Below are 23,434 nucleotides of genomic sequence, written 5' to 3' on the forward strand. Positions count from 1 at the left end.
CTTCTGCATAGAACGTCGCAAGGCCATCCTTCTAAAGGTAGAGCCTAAGTTGGCCAACCTCGCCCTGTCTGAGGCAGGTAAAGACGCTCAGGGTCTCCTGTTTGGAGATTCCTTTATAAAGGAGCTGGGGCAATTTGTTGGTGCCTTTACGGCTTTGGATAAAGCCCAATCGTCAATGAAGAGGGTGTTTGAGACCCGGGTCTCCACCAGGGCCGGCAGATTCCGGGGCCGTCTGGCCGGCCGTACTTCCTTCGGTTCTTCGAGAACTTCAAGAGGCTCCTTCACTCAGCAACCTCCACAGCGGGAATTTAAGCAGCCCTCACCTTTCTTCCCTTCGCGAGCCAGGCCATGGCGCTCCAGGGGATCGGGAAGAGCCCATAGACGTCCATATGGTGAGTACACAACTAACCACCCCTTCTTTCCCACTTCAGGTGGGCGGACGTCTCCGTCATTTTTTCCACGCTTGGCAGAACCTGACGGCGGACGCGTGGATCCTGGATTGTGTTCAAGGTTACACGATAGAATTGGTTGTCTACCCATATCAGACGGTTCTCCCCTCTCCTATTATGTTTTCCCCACAGGAACAACTGTTAATAGACAACGAATTGACCACTTTGTGGGACAAGGGCGCGATCGAGGTTGCCGCAGAGGGAACACCAGGTTATGTCAGCAACATTTTCCTGGTTCAAAAGAAAGGAGGCAGTTTCCGTCCGGTAATCAATCTCAAATCTCTAAACCTTTTGGTACGTTACAGGCACTTCAAGATGGAGGGGATCCATCTTCTTCGAGATTTACTGTTGCGGAACGATTGGATGGTGAAATTGGATCTACAGGACGCCTACCTCACGGTTCCCATGGCAGAACAATCCCGAGATCTCCTACAGTTTTATTGGAAAGCGCGGAAATGGCGCTTCACCTGTCTTCCATTTGGACTCTCGTCGGCTCCATGGTGTTTCACCAAATTGCTTCGTCCAGTGGTGTCGTGGCTGCGCACTCAAGGGGTGAGACTTATTATCTATCTGGACGACATTTTAATCATGGCCCAAGATCGTCGGACGCTGTTGTCCCACCTTCGATTGGCGATCTCATTCCTTTCGGGGCTGGGATTTCTCATCAACGAGGAGAAGTCGTGTATGGAGCCGTCTCACTCACTGGAGTTTCTGGGGTTCATGGTGGATGCCGAACAGGAGATGCTCAGTCTTCCGACTTCCAAGATCCGGTCGATACGCAGAGAACTGACTCGTGCTCTGCAGCGTCGGACCATTTCGATTCGTTGCCTGGCCAGGATTGTGGGTCTGCTCACGTCATCAATCCAAGCGATTTTTCCAGCTCCGCTCCATTACCGGGCTCTTCAACGCTTGAAGATATCTCACCTCCGCGCAGGTGCGTCCTATGCGGATCTTGTTCCTCTGGACGCAGACTCGAGAGAGGAGTTACGCTGGTGGATCCGGAATCTGGAGGCGTGGAACGGCAAGGCTATCGTGGGTCCACGTCCGGATTTCACCATCGATTCGGATGCCAGCCTGCATGGCTGGGGTGCTCATTGCGAAGGTCTGGCTACGGGAGGCAGGTGGTCTCCAGAGGAAGCTGGGCTTCACATCAATTCGCTGGAGCTTCTCGCGGGCTCTTTTGCCATTCGCAGTTTCTCGAAGGACCAGGCCAACGTCTGTATCAGACTCCGGATGGACAATGTGTCGGCGGTTCGATACGTCAACCATTTCGGGGGTACACACTCCAAGGCGTTAGCGGATTTGGCTCGGGAGTTCTGGGATTACTGTCTGAGCAGGAACATTGTCGTCCGCGCGGAATACTTACCTGGCTTACACAATACCGTGGCCGATTGGAATTCTCGGTTCTTGCGGGATTCCAGCGATTGGAGATTGGATCCCGCGGTGTTCCTGTCTATCGTCTCGAGATGGGGTCCTCTTTGTACAGACCTATTCGCTTCCAGACTCAACACGCAGCTTCCGACTTATTTCAGCTGGCGACCGGATCCCGGAGCGGCGGCAGTGGATGCGTTCGCACAGGATTGGTCCGGGGGCACCCAGTACGCTTTTCCCCCATTTTCCATGATTCCGCGTACCTTGCTCCAAGTTCGGCGGCAGGGGGTTCAGGTAGTGCTCATCACTCCGCTTTGGAGATCCCAACCGTGGTTTCCTCCACTGTTGGAGCTGTCGATCGACCAGCCCAGACTGTTGCCGCAGTTGCCTCTTCTGCTGCTGAGCCCGGAGGGCCATTCCCATCCTTTGATTCAGGACGGGTCTTTACGTCTGGTGGCATGGTTAATTTCCGGGGACCTTGGTCGATCCACGGAGTTTCGGACACGACTAGGCGACTTCTGGCAGAGTCTTGGGCCCCGGGGACCAGAAGAGCTTATGGATCTGCCTGGAGAGTCTGGTCTAGCTGGTGCTTGGCTAGGGACTTGGATCCCTCTTCAGCACCTCTGAATGCAGTTCTCCAGTTCCTCTCCTCCCTCTTTGACGAGGGCAGGGCTTACCGCACCATTAATGTTTACCGGTCTGCGATTTCGGCATCTCATGCCGGGCTCAATGGTTGCCCGATCGGTAAACACCCCCTGGTTTGTCGCTTGATGAAGGGAGCACGGCTTAGCAGACCTCCTCGACCTAAGTATTCATCCACTTGGGATGTTTCTTGTGTTCTCTCCTTCTTGACTTCTTGGCCGGCGAATGTGGACCTTTCCCTGAAGGACTTATCGGCTAAGTTGCTTACCTTATTATGTTTAATATCATGCAAGCGGGTCGCGGATGTTCGAGCTCTGGATGTTGACGGTCGTTCTTTCGATCCGGCAGGGGTTACGTTCAATATATCCAGACGCACCAAGACTTCAATCAAGTCTGTTTCTTATCCAGCCTTTCCATCTTCTCCGTCGTTGTGTCCTGTGCTTTGTCTCCAGGAATACGAGAAGCGTACGGCACGTTTGCGATCTCCATCTCATCCTAATCTTTTCATATCTGTGAAGGCTCCGTTCGGACCAGTTTCTTCCACTACTTTGGCTCGGTGGTTGAAGCGGATTCTGAGTCTTGCTGGGGTAGACACTTCTGTGTTTGGGCCTCATTCCTCTAGAGGTGCCGTTGCAACGAAGGTTATCAGTCTCGGTGGACGCTTGGAGGATTTAATGAGAGCAGCTGACTGGTCCAGACCGTCTACTTTTAAAGAATTCTATTTTCGACCTTCTCCGCATCTTTTTTCTCCTATTGTGGATCAGCTTTAAACTTGCAATAGGAGCCTCCGTGTCTTGTCATAAAATTGCATGATTTTACTATTACCATGACGTAAAGTCATGATTTTATTAAAGACACGGAGGCGAGTATTGCTTCCCACCCTTTTCGCTTTGTGGAACTCGCTCCCACCCGATGATTTACATTGGATAAGAGGTAGATTTTATATATATTTTGCTCTGTGTCTTTGTTCTATGGATGCTATACTTGTCATTTTGATTGCTTTACCTTATTCAGATATTGTCGGATTTCCGCGAGTTTCATGATTTCTTTACGGTTCATTGCTTTCTCCTGTTTCAGGGTTGCATTACACCGACACTAATCTATAGATTCCTTTTATTTCTTTTTCCCTGCAGTTTGACCTGAGTGCACGGATTCTCAAGTTCCGTTTGGGGTTTTGCCACTGTTCATGCCGTTACAGTCTGCCTCGCGCCGGGTGTTGGTCCTGGTGGTGCTGATCAAGTTCGCCTGTCAAAGAAAGAGGATGACTTCCGGGAGGAGACTAGAGTTATACTTAGTGCTGTGTTGGGATTGGCTGTTGGGGCCACATGTTGTATTTTACTTTTTTCTCTATTCAAATTTTCTTGCTGCTATATGATTCAGTAAAGAAAGAGTTAAGCAATACTCGCCTCCGTGTCTTTAATAAAATCATGACTTTACGTCATGGTAATAGTAAAATCATGCAATTGTCTCTGGCCAGCCCAGGGAGTACAGAACACTGGGAACTGTAAATGGCCACTATGTACAGATGGTCTTGCCACACCTGCTGTCATACCCCTCAATTGGCATTCCCAGTTTGGATTGTTGGGGTGTATGCTGAATGTTTAACAGCATCTTGTGTTTACCATATATTTATGTTTATTCTTTCGCATTTCAGATTACCCCTAATCCCAGTTGTTACACCTTTGTATACAATGTAGATCTTGCTTTCTTCTCTTCATTCACGTATTAAAGTAAAACTAACATTTACTATTATGCTGTAAGAATGTCTATTGTGCTTCTTCTGCACCGTGTTTTAAATTGTTGCTTTGCTCTATCTCTATGGTTAGTGTCTCATACACTGTTTGATTTAAAATATGCAAGAGGAATCCAGGAATGGTTACTTACAGTTACACGAATATGGCTGTTCAACTCCCTTAGCTCTTGTCTGATCCCTTCAGTCAGTGCAGTCACGGCATGCTTTGTGGCACAGTAAAAGTGAGCAAAGTTGAAACACTGGTATATGTGACCAAGGATGCTAAAACGTGATAAATTAATACTATTAGCATTGTTAACAATAATAGCATTTGTCATCTGTAACTACCTTCCCTACAACAAGGCTACTAAATGTATTTTACACTTTTTATTCACGTTCCTATGTTTTTCTGTAGTAATGTGAGGCACCAGGTGGCATAGGTGGTAAAAGTACTCAATTTCTTTACATATGTTACAAAATACTTAGTGTAGACTTCATAAAGAAAATCAAGCTTGACACATCACAGCTTTGGTGTATCCTGGTTCAAGGCTGTGACAATACATTTGACCACATTATTTGGCAACCCTGGGTCCTTAATTTGAACAATCACAATAAAACCAATGAACTGTTTCAGTTTAGTGCTTTACCTTTAGCATTCTAAATAAACAGAAATTCTAGTGCAAAGCTTTAAAAGTGATCTAATGAGCAGGAATTAATTGCGGTAATGGTGAAATGACCAGTTGTCAAACTTCATACCAGAATTGGTCTTAATGAATAACCACGTTTTATCCAAAAAGACTTTGTATAAATATGCCCTGATTACAGATGTACTACAAATACAGGGTTAAATTAAAAATCAGCTAATGAAAATTGAAATAATAATGAATGATGAAAAAAATGTCAATAACATATTACAGTAAAATAGATATTGTTTTATCACGCTATGATAGTCTGCAAGCAATTTGAAGAAATAAGATAAGTTCCATGTAAAAGTAAATGTAAGTGAAATGTATTAGCAGATTAAAGGACCAATGAATACAATACTTACCTTTCCATAGATTATTTTGTAAACATTTCATAATCATATATGGGAGTGTGAAACCCTGCCACTAAAGGTTCTGTGGGGCTAACATCACCACAATATGTGGCTAGCTTAGGTCCCACACTAACACACCTACAGGTATGGTCATAAGTCACACTCCGCATGCACACTAACGGAAAACATTTTACTAACATTTTTTCACCACAGAATTGACAATTAAATTTTGTCATACATTATACCTTATGCCAGAAGAATATGTTTTTTCACTAACTGAAAACTATAGTACTTGTCGCGAATTAACAGTTATACAAATTAAGCCTAAAATGCCCCCTAGCCATGCCTTCAAAACACAATATTATATTTCTATGCATTGAAATGTTGACAGGACAGGGTAATTACAGGTTATCTGATATGAAGAAAAATAAGCAGTATATTTAAAGCTGTACAAACATTTCAGAAGCTTAGGCTATTGAATACAATACATCCTATGCATATTTTGAAACTGATGTGTTTTTTTTACTAAATATCTTAAGAGCCGTTAGACAATGATGTGGTAATGGCAAAAGAAAAATCCTCATGGGCGAAAATACATTTGGTGTCCTAGGTTGTAAAACGACTTTATGCCTTGATGGACAAAGCTTTTTGCACTGGGAGACTATGCATGTCTTTGTTTCACAGGACAGATGCTGAATTAGGCTTTGCGTCCCAGATTTTATTATTCCCCAGCGTTTTTCATTTTGCATGTGCACATGTTGGAGTTCCCACCAACACTACAACAAATACTTGGTATGCGGTATATACGTTTGCAGCAAAGCATATCTATATCTTTATATATTCAAGTTCGGATGAAATTCGGAGGAATTTTCCCATTTAGAAACAAAATTTGTCACTCACCCTCATTCACTCCCGTATATCCTCTTTCGCACAGGGGTGTAACAATCATGGTCGCAAACATCTCAACTGTGACCAGGCTAGCCATTCCTGGGCGACCCCTGTGACTACTTGTCTGTCTCTATAAAGCTGCTAGGTACAGGTTATACTGACAGCTAGGGCACGTAGAGTGTAGAGAAACACACAAATCCTGCTGGTAACTGGTATAGACTAGGGCACAACCAGGCTGCTTGAGGGCAAAGATGGCACAGACAAGCTTTTGGGGGGGAAAGCTGGCAAGGGTAGACTATTTGGGGCACCAACACGTTGTTTGGGACAAAGATAGCACAGACAAGCTGTTTGTGGCAACTGACAAGCTGTTTGGTGGCTAAAGGTGGTGCAGACAGGCTGTTTGGGGCAAAGATAGCACAGAAAAGCTGTTTGGGAACACTGAAAAGCTAGGGCATAGGTGGCACAGACAAGCTATTTGGAGGCACTGATGAGCTCTTTAGGGACACAGATGGCACAGGCAAGCTGTTTGGGGCAAATATGGCAAATACATGCTTATTGGGCACCTGACAAGCTGTGGCATAGATGGCACAGGTAGGCTGTTTGGTTACACTGATAAGCTGTTTGGAGGCAAAGATGGAACAGGCAAACTGGGGCAATAGCAAGCAGTTTGGAGGCACTAACAAGTTGGTTAGGGACAAAGATGACACAGGCAAGCTATTTAGAGGCACAGAGAAGCTATTTGGCACTGCTAAGCTGTTTGGGGGTGCTGTGGTTTCTAGTTACATCTGTGCTCTCACATTCTCTCACACTGTCTTAATGTCCCTTACCTCCTCTACCGACCACTACTGTGTGCCAATCTCCATTCCTGCAGTTTTCTCACTTTCACAAAATTGCAGAGTTTTCGGACACAGCCTCTCCCTCGATTGGAAGAATGGGGAGAGGCTGTCCCCATAGCTCCACCCTTTTGCAGAAGTACTATGAGAGCCTAGAATGTTTCTGGCCCCTTTAGTACTTTCACAAAAGGGTGAAGCCAAGGGAACAGCCTCTCCCCTGTTCCTCCAATCGAGAAGGGCAGAGGGTATGCCCACAGACCCCAACCTTTTGCTGAAGTACTCATCTTGTTCTTCTGTCTTCTTTCCTCTGTTTCCTTCGTAAGAAAGATGCCTAGCGACATGGTGCTTAGGATGTGAGAGGACTGTGGCTCCCAGACAAAAAGGGAGATTCTTTAAGTTCAATGGCTAATAGAAACTCAAGGTCAGTTTAGAGGAGCTTAAGTGCCTATTTTTTCACCTCTTTGCGTTGTGGTACATGTACTAATACTTTGTGCCCCACATTATATCCTTGCACAGGAGTTATGTGCCACTTACCAATTGTCCTGTCCAATGTCACAACAGGTTGACACTTCATTGGTCACACATGAGCAGTGCAATCCTCCCACTGACTACACACAGACTGTTAAAATGTGGGATTAGAACGGCAGATACCGGCAATGAAAATTAATTTAACTGAGATAAAATGAATCACAGTTTTTTATGTAATCTTTCCATTGCAGGCTATGGAAGAATATCTATTCAATTGTGATAGATTTCTCTCTGACAAGTAAATCCAGCTCCTGGATTTAAATGGACACTCCCGTGTCCCAGGGTCTCCCCTTTACAATACATGAATATGAAAGTACATTGTAAATACTTTTTATATGCATACATTACCTTAGGGAGATGCTGCAGCCAGAAATACTGGATGCAGTATTTTTTGGTGTCACCTCCCATATATTATTGATATACAGGGACTGCAGCAGACATTTTTTCCATTTATGTTAGGGTTTTTTTAAAAAATATCATTAAAAATGTTGGTGACAAAATGAAGTATTTGACTGTGCTTGCACACAGTGCATTTTAGTTCTTGAAACAGGAAGTTCTACTTACCGAGAGCTTCTTTTCCCTGCCAATCCCTGGCGACACTACAGATAGACTCCTCCTCCGTACCTGAGATAGGGCAGGACTCTAAACATTTAAAGGCCCCTCCCCTCCTGATATCCCCAGTGAATAACAAAGACCACACAGGAAAACAATATGATGCAACAAAAAAAGGAAGGGAGGGAACAAAGTGTCACCAGGGATTGGCAGGGAAAAGAAGCTCTCGGAAAGTAGAACTTCCTGTTTCCCTGTCATTCCAGGTGACACTATGAATAGATATACCAAAGAAGAAGGGTGGGGAAACTCAGGAGGAAAAAACAACCTTATGTCCAAAAAGCAAGTCCTCCTGCGCCATCTTATCGAGTCTATAATGTTGGACAAAACTATGGAGAGTCCCCCAAGTAGCTGTCTTGCAGATGTGTTCAGGAGAAAAGAGACATCGCTCAGCCTAGGAAGTGGAGACTGCTCGAGTAGAGGGGGCGCGGATCCCAGCAGGTAAAGGCTGGACGGCTGCAGACTGCGCCAAGCTGATGGCCAAAACAATCCATCTAGCAATGGAGCACTTGGAAATGTTGAAACCTCTGTTGGGGCCGGAAGAGGAAAAAAACGTAGGCGAGACGGAAATTCCAAAGGCATCTACCACCACAGGATAATCCTGAGGATTGAGGGAGAAGAAGGACAGCACTTCCTTCCAGGATGCCATCAGATTGATCTTGTGTAATCCCCACTGCCTGAACATAAAAGCCGATGGATGCAGAGCCCACTCGCAGCTCAGAACAGAGTTCTGCTCAGGAAATCCGCTTCCCTTTGAGGTTGCCTGCGGAGATGGTCATCAAACAGGACTCTGCCCAAAAGGAGATCCAGAGATGTATACGCAGAACTCATGGGCTTCTTGTACCTCCTTGCTTGTTGATACGTGCTACTACTGCCTGGTTGTCGTTGCGTAACAGGATGTTCTTGCCAGCAAGCAGCTATTCAGTGATGCAGGGTTCTTTCCACCGCAAGCAACTCCAGGCAATAGGAAGGAAGGAGTTGCACAGCTGGGGACCAAAGACCTTGAACGAATCTGTCTCCATATGTGGCTCCCCATCCTCTGATGCTTGCGTCGGTGGTGAGAAGCTCCTTGTCTGATAAGGACAATTGTCTCCCTGCAGCTAGGGTGTCCCGTTGGAGCCAACATGGGAGGGACGCTCTGACTTGAGAACGAGCCTGTCCAGAGCCAACTGGTTCTCCTATAGATGATAAAGGATACAGCTCTGAAGAATCCTGATGTGAGACATGCATGTCCTTAAGGAGCTTCTGTGCGCAGAGAGAACTCTGCGGACCAGCAAACAAACGGAACGGCAATGTGCAGAAACTGCTGATGAGACGGATGGATCAGAACATGAAGGTAAGCATCCTTGAGGTCTAAAGAGACCATGAAGTCGTGGAGGCATAAGGTGTCTAGAGCGGATTTTATGGTTTCCATCTTGAACTGGACAAACTGGAGGTGTCTGTTCAGGAAGTGTAAGTCTATAATCAGGTGTCATCCCCCGGTATTTTGTGAACCAGGAAACTGGAGAATAAACCCTCCGACCTAGTTCCAGCTGAGGGACCAGAACCAGGACCTTCAGGTCTGCAAACTGCTGAATGGTAGACAACAGGACAGTCTGTTTCGCCTGGTCTTGAGGAAGCTGGAAAACCAAAAAATGATTAGAAACTGAAGCCGATAACCATGAGATACGATGGTTCTTAACCAGGGGTCTCAAGTGATGGAGAACCAATTGTCTTTGAAAAAACGGAGCCTCCCTACCACCAGAATGGGAGTGGTGTCATGCGGAGGTCTTGGGTCCTGGGGCACTTTGGGGAAGGATAGCCTGTCAATTCTACCCCCTTCACAAGGGAGTCTGCCCTGGAAGCCTTGATCCCTTGATTAGCACGAGAATCTGGAACCATAGCCTCTGGTCTGGCCCGGGAAGTACGTCCGAAAGGACAGTCTCTTGGAAGCAGGTCTCCACTGAGGCATCCAATGTTTATCCCCTGTAGTCTTCTCTAAAAGGGACTCCAGCTCTTCACCAAATAGAGTCTTACCCTTAAAGGGAATATTAAGAAGTCCATTCTTTGAGGCATTATATGCAGCCCAGGCTTTCAGTCATAAGGCCCTCTTGCCACGATAGAGAGCCCAGAAGCCCTGGCTGTCATTCTGATGGTCTCAATCGAAGCATCGCAGAGAAAGTCCACGGCCAATTTAACAGTGAAATTCTTGAGGATAGCCTCTCTAGAAGTCTTGGCGGCAATATCCTCCTCAATCTGCGAGAGCCAAATCTTAACTGCTCTGGACACTGAGGCAGATTCCTGGCTTGAAAACAGCCACAGAGGCCTCAAAAGACTTTTTAACGGCGGCTTCAGCTTTCTTCTCCATGAGGTCAGAGAAATGTGAGCCATCTTCAAATGGCAAAGTGTTAGACAGGTTAACCCTTCTTTCCGGGTGATGCAATTCCTGCTTAATAATCTCAGAGAGTGCAGGATGAACAGGAAAGGAGGCTGAATACTTGGAGAAACTGGCAAAGAAGGGGTCACTCTTCTGGATAGCAGTCTCTTCCAAATGCATCGCAGAGCTCACCGCGGAGATAAGAGTCTCAGTATCTTCCACCGGGAAAAGAAAAGAACTATCTTCCCGGATCTGTCCTCCCTCAGATGAATACTCCTCCACCTCAGGATAATCAAATTCTGAGTCTGATAACAGAGGCTGATGACCCAGGAGAGAGGGATCTTGCACTGCCGGAAGGTGAGGGTAGGCAGGTACAGGAACAGCTTGACGAAAGGCAAGAAGCATCTGCTCTTTAAGCCAGGCCAAAAACTCTCTTCCTCCAGCTGCCTCAGAATCTGCAACTGATTTCAGGCAAGCGGAGCAAAGCTTCTTTCTGGAATCCTGCAAAGCTTTGTGACACCCAGAGCACTGCGCATGTTTGGTCTTCATCAAAGCCTTCTTAGGCTTCTCCTTAACAGAGGGTGGCTCAGAATTATCAGGAGCCGACATAACCCCTTCAGATGCAACAACACCATAGAAAATATAAATAGCAAGGAGCAGGAACAGAAAAGCCAAGAACTTGCTCACCCTTCCTTTTAAGCGGCTTGCAATCAGGCTGTAAGCCGTCTGAAAACGAGGCTTAGAACGCACTTCCGAACAAAGTGCAGAATGCCCCAAGCCGGAAGCCAAAGGGTCGCCATGTTCGACGGCGCCAGGATGCCGAACAGTGGCAAACAAGCCGCCCAGGACTCCTACCGCACATGCGAGGAGCGTGCCATGCAGCTATGGCGCAATGGCATCCCCCGCCAGGGGGGCTTAGCCCGGGGAATCGGCGTAACCTAGAGCCGAGGGAAAACAACAAATGGGAGACGAGTCCTCCCTACCTGATGTAGAACAGGAACATATACTGGGGATATCAGGAGGGGAGGGGCCTTTAAATGTTTACAGTCCTGCCCTATCTCAGGTACGGAGGAGGAGTCTATCCGTAGTGTCACCTGGGATGGCAGGGAAATAATGTTCCTGAGTAGAGTTTAAGACAGTTGCGCATTTACTCTACCAGCAAAACATCCAGTTTCTGGACAACAAAACAATAATTCATTAATAAATATTGGTGTTTTATAGGCATTCATTCATTTGTAAAAATTATGAATTGGACTGTGTGAAATTCCTGAGTTACAATATATATTATTTAATTTTTTTTCACTTTTACAAGTGAATACAAAAAGCGATTCCAGTTTTTGTGGGTTGGGGAGTGCTGGCTGCAGGCATGTACAAAAAAGTACAAGCCATGTCCAGCAGCAATACCAAACATCCTTGCTCTAGTAGTGCTAAGATCTTGTCCACCTCACTTACCAAAGTAAGACATGATTTCAGTTACTACCAAGCACTCTGGTGCTGGTGACTTGGTGGGATGCAGGACGAAGATTGCTTGTAAGCCATTCTATTGGGAAGCACAGAATAAAACCACTACCAGTGCCACAACGCTAACTGGTGCTACCACACAAGCATTACCAGCACTCCTCAGAGCAAAGATCTAGGCATATGTAGGCAGCAGTGTGGTGACATAACAAGTATTGTTGTCAATGTTGTTGCCAGTGAACTCTTCCTGTATCACGTGTCTTTTGATATGTTAACGAGGGCACACCTCCAGTGATCTCACAAGCAATTCACTATGCCTGTTGAATGCAAAATCTTAGTTCAGTCTCTCTCTGCCCACCATCCTGCATGGATGGGTCAATCTGTGGTGTGCTGGGTTATGTTGGGCTTTTTGGTTGCGGGTTAGTCTTGGAAAGTGTTGCATTGCTTGTTGGGCTGTCACTCAATGGTAGGTTACTGTGGTTTTGTCTATTATTAAATATCTGTTAAAGACGAACCTTTGTGATATATTTCTATATTTCGTTTAACACCACAAGCAGATGTATTTATGGTTCAGAAGAAAGTGGGGAAGAAGGAAGGTCTACTATTGTCCAACTGAAAAATGATATGTCATCAACAATGTTGTTGATGATGACAATGACCTGAATTTAGATTATGAAAAAGAGGAGGAGCCTTCAAGTGAAACATCTTACAATAATTTCTCTGTAGATGTGCTGCTCCTTCCTCTCTGCAGAAGCAGCACACCACCACAGCCATCACGAATACTATATGAAGAAGAAAAAACACTAGTACCACTTCTACCTCGCATGGCGTGCAACACTGTAGTAATGTGTGTGTGATCATTCTCAGTGTGTGAGTTGTGGGCTCTGGGTAGCCGGAGCCCACAAGTTCCCAGGTATCGGGATCATTTTTTAAAAATGTTTCAAGTATTGTGGAAATTTAGTCCTGTACTAGGTGGCTGGGTGTGTGGCTTACTGCTGCTGCTCATCTGGCTAGTTCCTTACTCGTGTCTGTTTGCCAATGCCTGCCCAGGCCCAGTGCCCTACTGCTGCTCTTCTGTCTCCTTAATTACTATGGGAATCAATTATTTTTTTTTTTCCAAATATTATTGAAATTCAGTCTTGTTCCAAGGGTCTGCATGTGGCTGCCCATGCCACTTGCCTTACTACTACTGCTCCTCTATTTACTTCCTTACTCTGAGGTGGTCATTTTTTTCTAATATTGGAGGAAGTGCAGTCTTGTACCATATGTCTTGATGTGCCCGGTCTCTGTTACTGTTGTGGCTCAATCAACTTGCTGACTGTGAAGGATCAATTTTTCAAATATATTTCAAATATATTTCTGGGAAAGGTATTGTCCTGTACCATGGGGCTGGATGTGTGTATCTGCCAGTGTCTGCTTAGTGCCCTAGCACTACTGCTTCCACTGCCATATCACCTAACTTACTCTGAGGTATCAATTCATCAAAATGGTTCAATTGTTGGAGAAATTCAGTCCCATTGCATGTTGCTGTATGTATGTATGTATGCATTTGTGTAGTGCTGCTAGTGGGGTGGTTCTGCTGTGCAAAATCAGGTCTGGATCACTTTGTAAAACTTGAGATGGCGCTACTGTAAAAGAAAGGTGTCAGGAAGCTCCCCCTTTGGCAATACCTCCCAAGTGTCATTTCTGAATCAAAAAAGGCCTCCGAATTTTATCGAACCTGAGTGTTCAGAAAACTACATTTGCAGAAAAAGAAAAAAAAAATAGTTTTAAACGATTTTGCTTGCCGTGCACAAGTCTAAAAATAATAATGACCGCTTACAAAATTTCTGTGCGCTTTTTTATTGATACAATACACAATTAAACCAAATTTATTCAGTTTCCACATTCCTCTCTATTAACACACAATCATTTTTCATTCTATCCCAAGAGAATCTGAAATGGAAACTATTGTGAACTAGTAACAAAAGTGCAATCTATTACCATAGTACAATTTCTAATACATGATTCAACAAAAGGAGTAATAGGTCTACAAATCAAGAGAAAACCTGGCCTTGTGCAGCATACAGTGGGTTACAGATGCTGTGGCTTATGTTTATGTCTTCAGGCAAATGTATAGGGGTAATAAAAGTAGGTACAATGAGGTTCCATACTTCTAACAGAACATGCTTAGAGACAAAAGCGTGTTACACAAGTAAAAAAACAAATTTGTAACCTTTGTATATCTCTACTTACAGTTTCTCATCCTTTAGCAGAATACAAAAGGCTTTTTTTTATAAAATAAAAAGTTATGTCTTTTTTTAAAAATAGGTTTGTGTGTGTAGCTGACATAAAAATAAAATATGACCTTTAGCATAAAAATCCCCTTGTTTGGCAAATTGCACTAAAGGGTTGAAAAGAGATACAATGGATTTTAGATAGTAGAGTCTAGTAAATGTCAAGCGTTTTTTCTTTTTGGTATATGATTTCTCAAGTATTAAAATACTTGGACATTTGTGCCAGTGTGGTTTATCCTATCTTGACTCGCAGTATCTGTAACCCAGAACAGCAAACATTTTGAAAGCCCTTACACAGGCCTGCTTGTACATTGTCTTAGACCTGTAACCTATTTTTGTGTTTTGCCTACCATTTTATTTTTTGCTAGTTTATTATTGCAGAAACATGGCAAGTTATTTTCAGTCTTTTAAATGGGGGGGGGGGTACATTATATATTTAGGAGTGTGATGGTACAGTAATGTAAAAAAAACCTCTATAAAATATATTCAGCTGATAATTATGGTCCCTACAAAACCATGAGGTAATACACAGTATACATAATACATGTCCATCCATCAATATGATCATAGCGGCTTAGTCACAGTAGGTTATTAAATAGCCACTTTGAGCATATATGCTACCCAAGCATTCAACAGAATATTCAAAAAACAAATTATCTGTTGGCATTGTGGTTTCACCACTCATTCATTTGTCTATTATTTCCTTGGCACAGAAATATAACTTGATGCAAGAAGTGAAAAAATACATGATCTGTAGGTTTGCTTATAGCAATTCTCATCACGCAATATGAACAGAAACTCACAAAACAACTTTTGCTAAACTGTAGAAACCATTTTTGCTAACTTTTTTGGAAATTTGTATATTTTTTAAAATCCTGTTTTACACATAATTAATTGCAGTGTAAGATTTAGGCATTTCATTTCTGATTGGTTCAAACAGATAAATTTACAGTGTACTGGCCATCACTTGTGAAGCAAAGAAAAATGATTTTATATATATATATATATATATATATATATATATATATATATATATATATATATATATATACAGACACATGCACACACAAGTTGTAATTTGGGTTGAGAAAATTTGGGTTTAAAATGTGCTTCATGTCATTGTAACAAGACATTAGGGCCTCATTGGAAAACTATCCTCACATTTTTTTCTGTATTTGCCTCTGCACCCACTTTGCCCTGCAGAATACCCACTAATCATATGGTTAAAACATCAATATTCAACTAATAAACCTGTCATACATTATTAAAGTGTACAGGGGTATTCTTGTGGATTTGTGTAGGCCTATCTACTATATCATAGCACTTGCTATAATATAAAACAAATAGTAATTGTAAATGGTTTGCACCTCCACCTTTTCTGGTTTTCTGACATTGTTCAAGTATAGTTTTAGGAAAAGTATTCAATTTAAGTCTCTAAAACACACCCGATGCCTCAAATTGGTGGTGCTGCCAGTGACAGGTTTTATGCAAGAATTTATTTTCAGAAATACCCATGGTGGTGCATCTCGGTACATTTCCCATCCAGGATATGTTTTGTTTTAAAAGGAATTTAGTTCCAATTATGCTTATACTAATGATGGCTAATAATAACATAAAAATAAATTATTTCACAACAGTAGCCACAAAGCGGTGGATACCAGATTCCCATCTCAAACATAAGACAGATTTAGTACATCTGCCAGTTTTAAATGATGATGCTTCTTTACATAAATGCCTATTATCCTAAAAAAAAAAACAGTTTAAATAATGTGTGTGCAAGTAATTACGTATTCCAGCCATCCCTGACCCTGCAGGGGATTGGCTCAAGTGTATGTCCAAACTAAAGCATCTATTTATATGTGTTTTTAAGAAGATATAGTCAAGAAATGTGTACTCAGAACAAGAAGTTCCAAAACCCAGTTTAATGTACCTGAATAAACATAAATCATTGTTAATCTTTGGCCTCAGAATAAACATGAATGGACTGACTAAACACAAAACATTTTCAAGAACAATAGCGGATGCCCAATGGACACCACACCTAGTAAAGGATGAGCAATGATGGTCAATTCAACGATTAAAGCTACTATTAAAGAGGCCAGTTTGTGATTTTTTTTGTCCTTTGAGTAGAGGCTAGAATTGTGTATGATCCATGGCACTTTAATACTGTAAAAAAAAAACATCTTGAATGATTTAAATTTCTTTAACTACATATTTTCTGATGGTGAAAAGGCCTGAATGGCACGTTTCACACATCAATTGAATGATGTTTTATAATTTGAGCTATAAAGCTAATTCACACGCAAACTTTTTGGATCACTACATATAGGACGAACTGCACTGAACACCTTTTTATCAGATATACCCTTGCTATAAAAACGTAATCAACACATTGTCTGTTATTCAAATTACAAATGCATTATAGAAACCTGTTTAGAATTATTTAAGCACTCCGCATATGTTATACTATGTGACTTGGAAAGTAAGCATTACCAAAACCAAAAAATAGCTATATGGCCACATATTCGACAAAATAATTGAGTACATGTTGGTTGAAATAAAAACACTGATAGATCCTGGAAAGCATTGTTTTGCTAAAGAGGATGGTTAACTATGTTAACTATAAAGAAGAAAATACACTCATGTTTTCACATTTTCTTTTTTCATAAAAACCTCCAAAGGCAAAATTAATAAGATCCTCTGGATTTAATTAAAATTTCAATCAGCCAGCAGAGGAAAATAAAATGGACAGTTCCTTCTTTTCTGACACCAATGCCATAACGCCAGGCACTAGGATACTTGCTCTGTGGGTCTCATCTGAATATCTCCAATCTATAAGCAAACATAGAAAAAAGTTAAATTTCAAGAATCAGTAGTTATAGCAGAATATTTAAATTGGATATGTATTTTAAAAAAGCAGCACTACTATTTTTCCATAATAATAATAATAGACGTTTTTAAAATGTAATCTTAAACTTAACACAGTATTTCCACTTTTTTGTACATAGTACCCCAGCATTAAATCACCTAATTTCAATAATGCGTATTCACACACAATTATCAAACAGTACATATTAGTATTGCACATAAGTATGATATTGCCTTGAATAATTTATCATTGTAGTACTTTTCATGCACTTTTTGTGTATGAATGGGTGTATTTATAATGTATTTATAATTTTTTTTCATTTTCCGCACATGCATTGAATTATATGGACAACATGGGGTTAATATTGAACAGTACAAAGTACCAATAACGATGCGATTGAAAATCAAGTGAGCCCAGTTGTCTCTCCGCCAACTGAGTGAAAGGAAAGTATTTGAATAATGTAAGGTGAATACAAGAGTCACGTACCAGAAGACGCTATTGGAGCGAAACGCATCGTGCGTATTGACGAAAACAGGAGGGGAAGAGCCGTACACTCAGAAGCCCATACGAACTATACGCAATAGGAGTGTAGCAAAGCTACCACAACACCAAGCGGAAGTTACGGGACGTTTTATACCACTTTTTAATGTAAGCTACCAGATTTTATTCAAGATTAAAGATATATTTATACTTATTAACCTCCTGGTATCCGCTTTCCGATTTTATTTCGGAGAAAACTGGTTTCATGCACGCCGTCAGGAGCACCTGAAAGCTGCATTGTAAAGAAACAAAATACAAAGAGGCCAGGCATTGACCTGCAAAGTGTAAGAGTCTCTCCAATACTCTGTCATGTATGCCACATGTGACACCATAAAGTTCCTTGTTTTTTTTTCTTTTGTTCTTTCAAGTACCTAGGATTCTTGAGAACGTACACCATCTGTGAAACAAAAGTTTTGGGAAGTATATCTTTGATACAATTTTATTTATTGATTTATTTTTTTGTTTGTTTTTTCCCTACAACTTTTTTTTTAGCGCTGTCACTAATCACCTTTGTTATTTTATAGTAAAAAAAATGTCCAAAAAGGACTGAACGAGTTAAACAATCTTTGTTTCTGATCTTGGCAATGTTCCCAGAAAGTGGGTATGTGTGAAGAGCATTTATGAGTCCAATAGTATTACATACTTACATAGTTATATAGGCTGAAAAAAGACATGCGTCCATCAAGTTCAGCCTTTCCTATATCTGTTAATTTGTTGCTGTTGATCCAAAAGAAGGCAAAAAACCCCCCGGTTTCGCTCTTTCCAATTTTGCACTAACCAGGGAAAAAATTCCTTCTTGACCCCAAAATGGCAGTCAGATTTTCCAGGTATCCATCCAGTTGCAGTTTAAACGTCTGTACAGACTCCGATAAAACTACCTCTGCAGGCAGAGAATTCCACATCCTTAGTGTCCTTACTGTAAAAAACCCTTTCCTCTGCTTTAGTCTAAATCTCCTTTCTTCCAGTCTGAACGCATGACCACGTGTCCTATGCATAGTCCTGTTTATGAACAGATTTCCACACAATGTTTTGTATTGGCCCCGAATATATTTATATAATGCCATCATATCCCCTCTGAGGCTACGTTTTTCTAAAATAAACAGATTTAAATTACCGTATTTGCTCGATTATAAGACGACCCTGATTATAAGACGACCCCCCAAAATCTAAATATTAATTTAGGAAAAAAACAAAAAGCCTGAATATAAGACTACCCTATAGGAAAAAAAGTTTTACTAGTAAATATTAATTCATGTAAACAATATTTTCATATTTAATAAAAGCTATGATTGAGAAAAATATATATTTTTTTATTTCCTTTTATTTGCCAACCTGCCCCCCCAGTTATGCACATCTGCCCCCAGGGTTGCCACTCTGCCCCCAGAAATGCCTTATACCCCCTATTTGCCACTCTGCCCCATGATATGCCTTTTAATCCCCTATATGCCAGAGTGGCATATAGGGGGTTAAAAGGCATATCATGGGGCAGAGTGGCATATAGGGGGTTAAAAGGCATTTCTGGAGATATATATATAACTGCTAACAGCAATCACACCCCTATCAAGCCAAGGTAGCCAGTACATGCTGGAACCTAGGATGATAGGAGTGTGAGTACAGCCTCCCTATGCCATGCTACCACCACCACCCTTACACATCCATACTAACACACACTCATTCACAAACATTTAAATACTCATTCATTCCATTAATCACATATACACACACACGCTCAAACCCCCCAGCCCCCCCACCCCCTTACCTGAACTGCTGATCTCTCACTCAAGACTTCTGCAGGGGCCCGCTGTGAGTGCAACTTCTCTGGCCCCGCCCCCAGAGGAAGGAGGGGGGAGGCAGAGTTTTGTGACACGCTGCTAGCTTCTTGTTCTCCTGCTGCTCGCGACCAAAGCCCGGTAAGTAGCATGGCCCCACCGGACATTTTGAGGTCTGATTAGTAGACGACCTCGATTATAAGACGAGGGGTATTTTTCAGAGCATTTGCTCTGAAAAAAACCTCGTCTTATAATCGAGCAAATACGGTAGTTAACCTTTCTTCATAACTATAGCGCTCCATTCCTTTTATTAATTTTGTAGCCCGCCCTTTCTGCACCCTTTCTAGTGCTATGATATCCTTCTTTAGAATAGGTGCCCAAAATTGCACAGCATATTCAAGGTGCGGCCTTACCATTGATTTATACAGAGGCAACATTATATCTTTATCCCGCGACTTGATGCCCCTTTTTATACACGACAATACCTTAGCAACCGCAGACTGACATTGCACATTGTTGCCTAGTTTGTTGTCTATAACAATTCCCAAATCCTTCTCATTTGTCGTTACCCCTAATTCACTACCGTTTAGGGTGTAGGTTGCTTGTGCATTCGTTACCCCGAAGTGCATAACTTTACATTTATCTACATTGAATTTCATCTGCCATTTGTGCGACAAGTTCCCCAGTCTATCTAGATCCCTCTGCAGCACTGTAATATCCTGCTCGCGCTGTATAACTTTACCTAGTTTAGTGTCATCTGCAAACACAGAAACATGACTTTCAACACCTACTGCCAGGTCATTTATAAATATGTTGAATAAAATTGGTCCCAGAACAGAACCCTGAGGGACACCACTTACCACTTTTGACCAGCTTGAAAATTTACCATTAATAACAACTCTCTGTTCTCTATCTCTAAGCCAATGTTCAACCCAAGAACAAGAATTTGCATCTAGACCAATTTCCTTCAGTTTGAATACTGACCTATTGTGTGGAACCGTGTCAGACGCCTTGGCAAAATCCAAGTAGATTACATCCACTGCAACACCCTGATCGACACTTCTACTTACTTCTTCATAGAATGCAATTAAATTAGTTTGACAGGACCTATGTTTCATAAAACCATGCTGATAATACTGTTCTTCCCAAGGAATTCTTGAATATTATCCCTAAACTGCCCTTCAAATACTTTCCCAGCCACGGAAGTTAAGCTCACAGGTCTATAATTTCCGGGCACAGAGTTTGAACCCTTTTTGAAAATAGGAACCACATCTGCCTTCCTCCAATCCTCTGGTACAATTCCTGAAAGAAAAGAATCCCGAAAGATTAGAAACAGAGGTTCACTTATTTCCTGACACAGCTCCTTAAGTACTCGTGGGTGAATACCGTCAGGCCCTGGAGCCTTGTTAACATTAATTTTCTTTAATTGCTGCAGCACCTTGTCCTGAGCCATCCACTCACAGTTTGACTTAAAATATTTCTCAGTGGTCCTATGTATATCCATTGCCATAGGTTCCTCCTTAATATATGCTGAGGAAAAATAGTCATTTAAAGTTTCTGCTTTTTCCTGGTCCTCCTTAACCAACGCTCCCCTCTCTGTTTTTAATGAACCTACGTTTTCATTTTTTGTTTTTTTTTAGAATTTATGTAGTTAAAGAATTTTTTGGGGTTAGTTTTGCACTCTTTGGCAATCACCCTCTCATTTTCTAGTTTAGCCTATCTAATCACCTTTTTGCATGCTTTATTGGCTTCCTTATATCTTATATAGGATGCCTCTGATTCGTCTGATTTGAATGCTGTAGAAGCCATTTTCTTATTTGTCCCCACTAAGCCACATCGGTTTCAATTTGTTTCTTTTATATTTGTTTCCTAGTGGTACATACTGAGTGTACCCTGCTAATATTTGTTTGAAAATACTCAATTTTTCCTCAGTATTTTTATCCCTGAAGAGTTTTTGCCAGTCAATACGTTGTAAAGCTGCCCTTATCTTATTGAAATTGGACTTCTTAAAATTATACGTTTTAGTATTCCCATGGGCAATTTCTTTTTTGAGTTTATTTCAAAAGAGACCATATTGTGATCACTATTACCCAAGTGCTCCCCCACTTGAATGTTAGACACAAGATCAACATTGTTTGTTATCACCAGATCCAAACAAGTATCCTTTCTAGTTGGTGATTGTACCAGTTGTGACATGAAGGTGTCATTTAACAGGTTCAAAAACCTGAACCCCCTTGCAGAACTACTAGTCCCTCTATCCCAATTTATGTCTGGGTAATTAAAATCTCCAATAATTAACGTGTTACCCAGATGTGCAGCTTTCTCAATTTGCTCTAACAGCTGCTCTTCCTCATCATTATTAACATTAGGTGGTTTATAACATATCCCAACCAGTAGTTCTTTTCCTTTTTTTTTTTTTTGCCCCAAGTTGATATCTACCCATAAAGCTTCCACAAATCCATTTTCGCCTTCAAGATGCTTAAAAAAAGCATAAGAAAGCCAAAACCCTCCTTCCTACACCATGACTTTAGCCTTGCATTTACCTCCCTGATCTCCCGCTGCCTTTCTACTGTTGCACGTGGCACAGGTAATATTTCTGAAAATACTACCTTGGAGGTCCTTTTCTTCAGTTTATCTCCTAATTCCCTGAAATCATTCTTTAGGACCTTCCATTTTCCACTGACTTTGTCATTGGTACCAATATGGACCATGACAGCCGGGTCTTCCCCAGCCCCTCCCAATAATCCATCCACTCTGTCAGCAACATGCCGGACCCGAGCACCCGGGAGACAGCAAACTGTCCGGTTGAGCCTATCAGAGCGGCAGATTACCCTATCTACTCTCTTACCCTTACGAAAAATTACTGCAGTTTTTTCTGAAGTAATACTGCAGTTTTTTGGACATGAAAAAACTGCAATACTGCACTTTTACTGCAGTATTACTGCACATTTACTGCACTTTTACTGCATTTGTACTTCACTGTACTGCAGTTTTACTGCACTTTTTTTTATATTGCAAACCTACAGTTGTACTTCAAAGTACTGTAGCTTTATTGCATTTGTACTTCTGTACAAAAATAACTGCAGTAAAACTGCAGTACAGTGAAGTACAAATGCAGTAAAACTGCAGTAAATGTGCAGTAATTCTGCAGTAAAAGTGCAGTATTGCAGTTTTTTCATGTCCAAAAAACTGCAGTATTACTTCAGAAAAACTGCAGTATTTTTTTTGTAAGGGTAATAATAGAGTCCCCTACCACCACAACCTGTCTAGCCTTTCTTACGCTCTCAACCCCACTCATACTAGAGGGGTTGCTGAATATATTCTAATATTTGCCCTGAGCTTAGAAATAACCAATGTTATGTTTTTTGCAAGTTATGGGGCAATAAGTACAAGTAGCATATTGCAATTTAATTTTTTTTTTTTTTAAATCTGGTCATCCTGGGTTCACGTTCAATTTGGGGATATAAGTCGGACAAATCATACCATATATTTTGGGAAACTAGACATACCAGAGTACTTAAAATTGTGGTATTTCAACTCTTTCCATACACTAATTCTGCTATTAGCCTTTGTCAAAGTTTGTGGTAGTATATATTTTTTTCACACATTGTAATTTAGGTATAAACTTACAGCTCCTGGTATATGTCACAGCCAAACAGAAACCCAATATGTCTTCAGCAACATTTCCTGAGTACAGTGCAACTCCCCATGGATAGGTTTGTCTAGTTGTTTAGGGGCTAAACGGCCACATTTGGGACATACACAGTGTTTTCAACTTGGTATTTTGACATCTGGTCATACTGCATGTTCTTATTGGGAACACCTTGGAAACTGGCCAATTCAATTTATCCAATCAAACTTTTTTTCAATGCACTACCACCAGCCCCTCTAAATTTGTAGATGGTATGGCAGTGCTGTTGGTAGTATTTTTTGTGTTTTTCCCACAAACATTGTACTTCAATGAATTTACAGCTTTTGATATAAGTCACTACCAAACATCATCCTGATATGTGTTCAGCAATATATCCTGAGTACTGTGATACCATCCATACATAGGTTTCTAGAGTTATTATGTGGC

At 41.8% G+C, this 23,434-nt stretch overlaps 1 protein-coding gene across 2 annotated transcripts in view; it reads right to left on the reverse strand.

Annotated features, from left to right (window-relative positions):
* The window catches only part of DHRS11 (dehydrogenase/reductase 11), a 106,736-nt gene that overhangs the window by 11,420 nt on the left and 71,882 nt on the right, over positions 1–23,434 (reverse strand). The window contains exon 4 of one of the 2 annotated variants that reach the window (XM_053454323.1): positions 4,347–4,476. In XM_053454323.1, coding sequence (XP_053310298.1) covers positions 4,347–4,476 — 130 coding nt within the window. Of the gene's footprint in view, positions 1–4,346; positions 4,477–16,082; positions 17,011–23,434 lie in introns of those variants that run through there. The other variant, XM_053454322.1, reaches the window with a different exon arrangement.

This window comes from Spea bombifrons, chromosome 2 (genome assembly GCF_027358695.1).
Source record: "Spea bombifrons isolate aSpeBom1 chromosome 2, aSpeBom1.2.pri, whole genome shotgun sequence".
NCBI lineage: Eukaryota > Metazoa > Chordata > Amphibia > Anura > Pelobatidae > Spea > Spea bombifrons.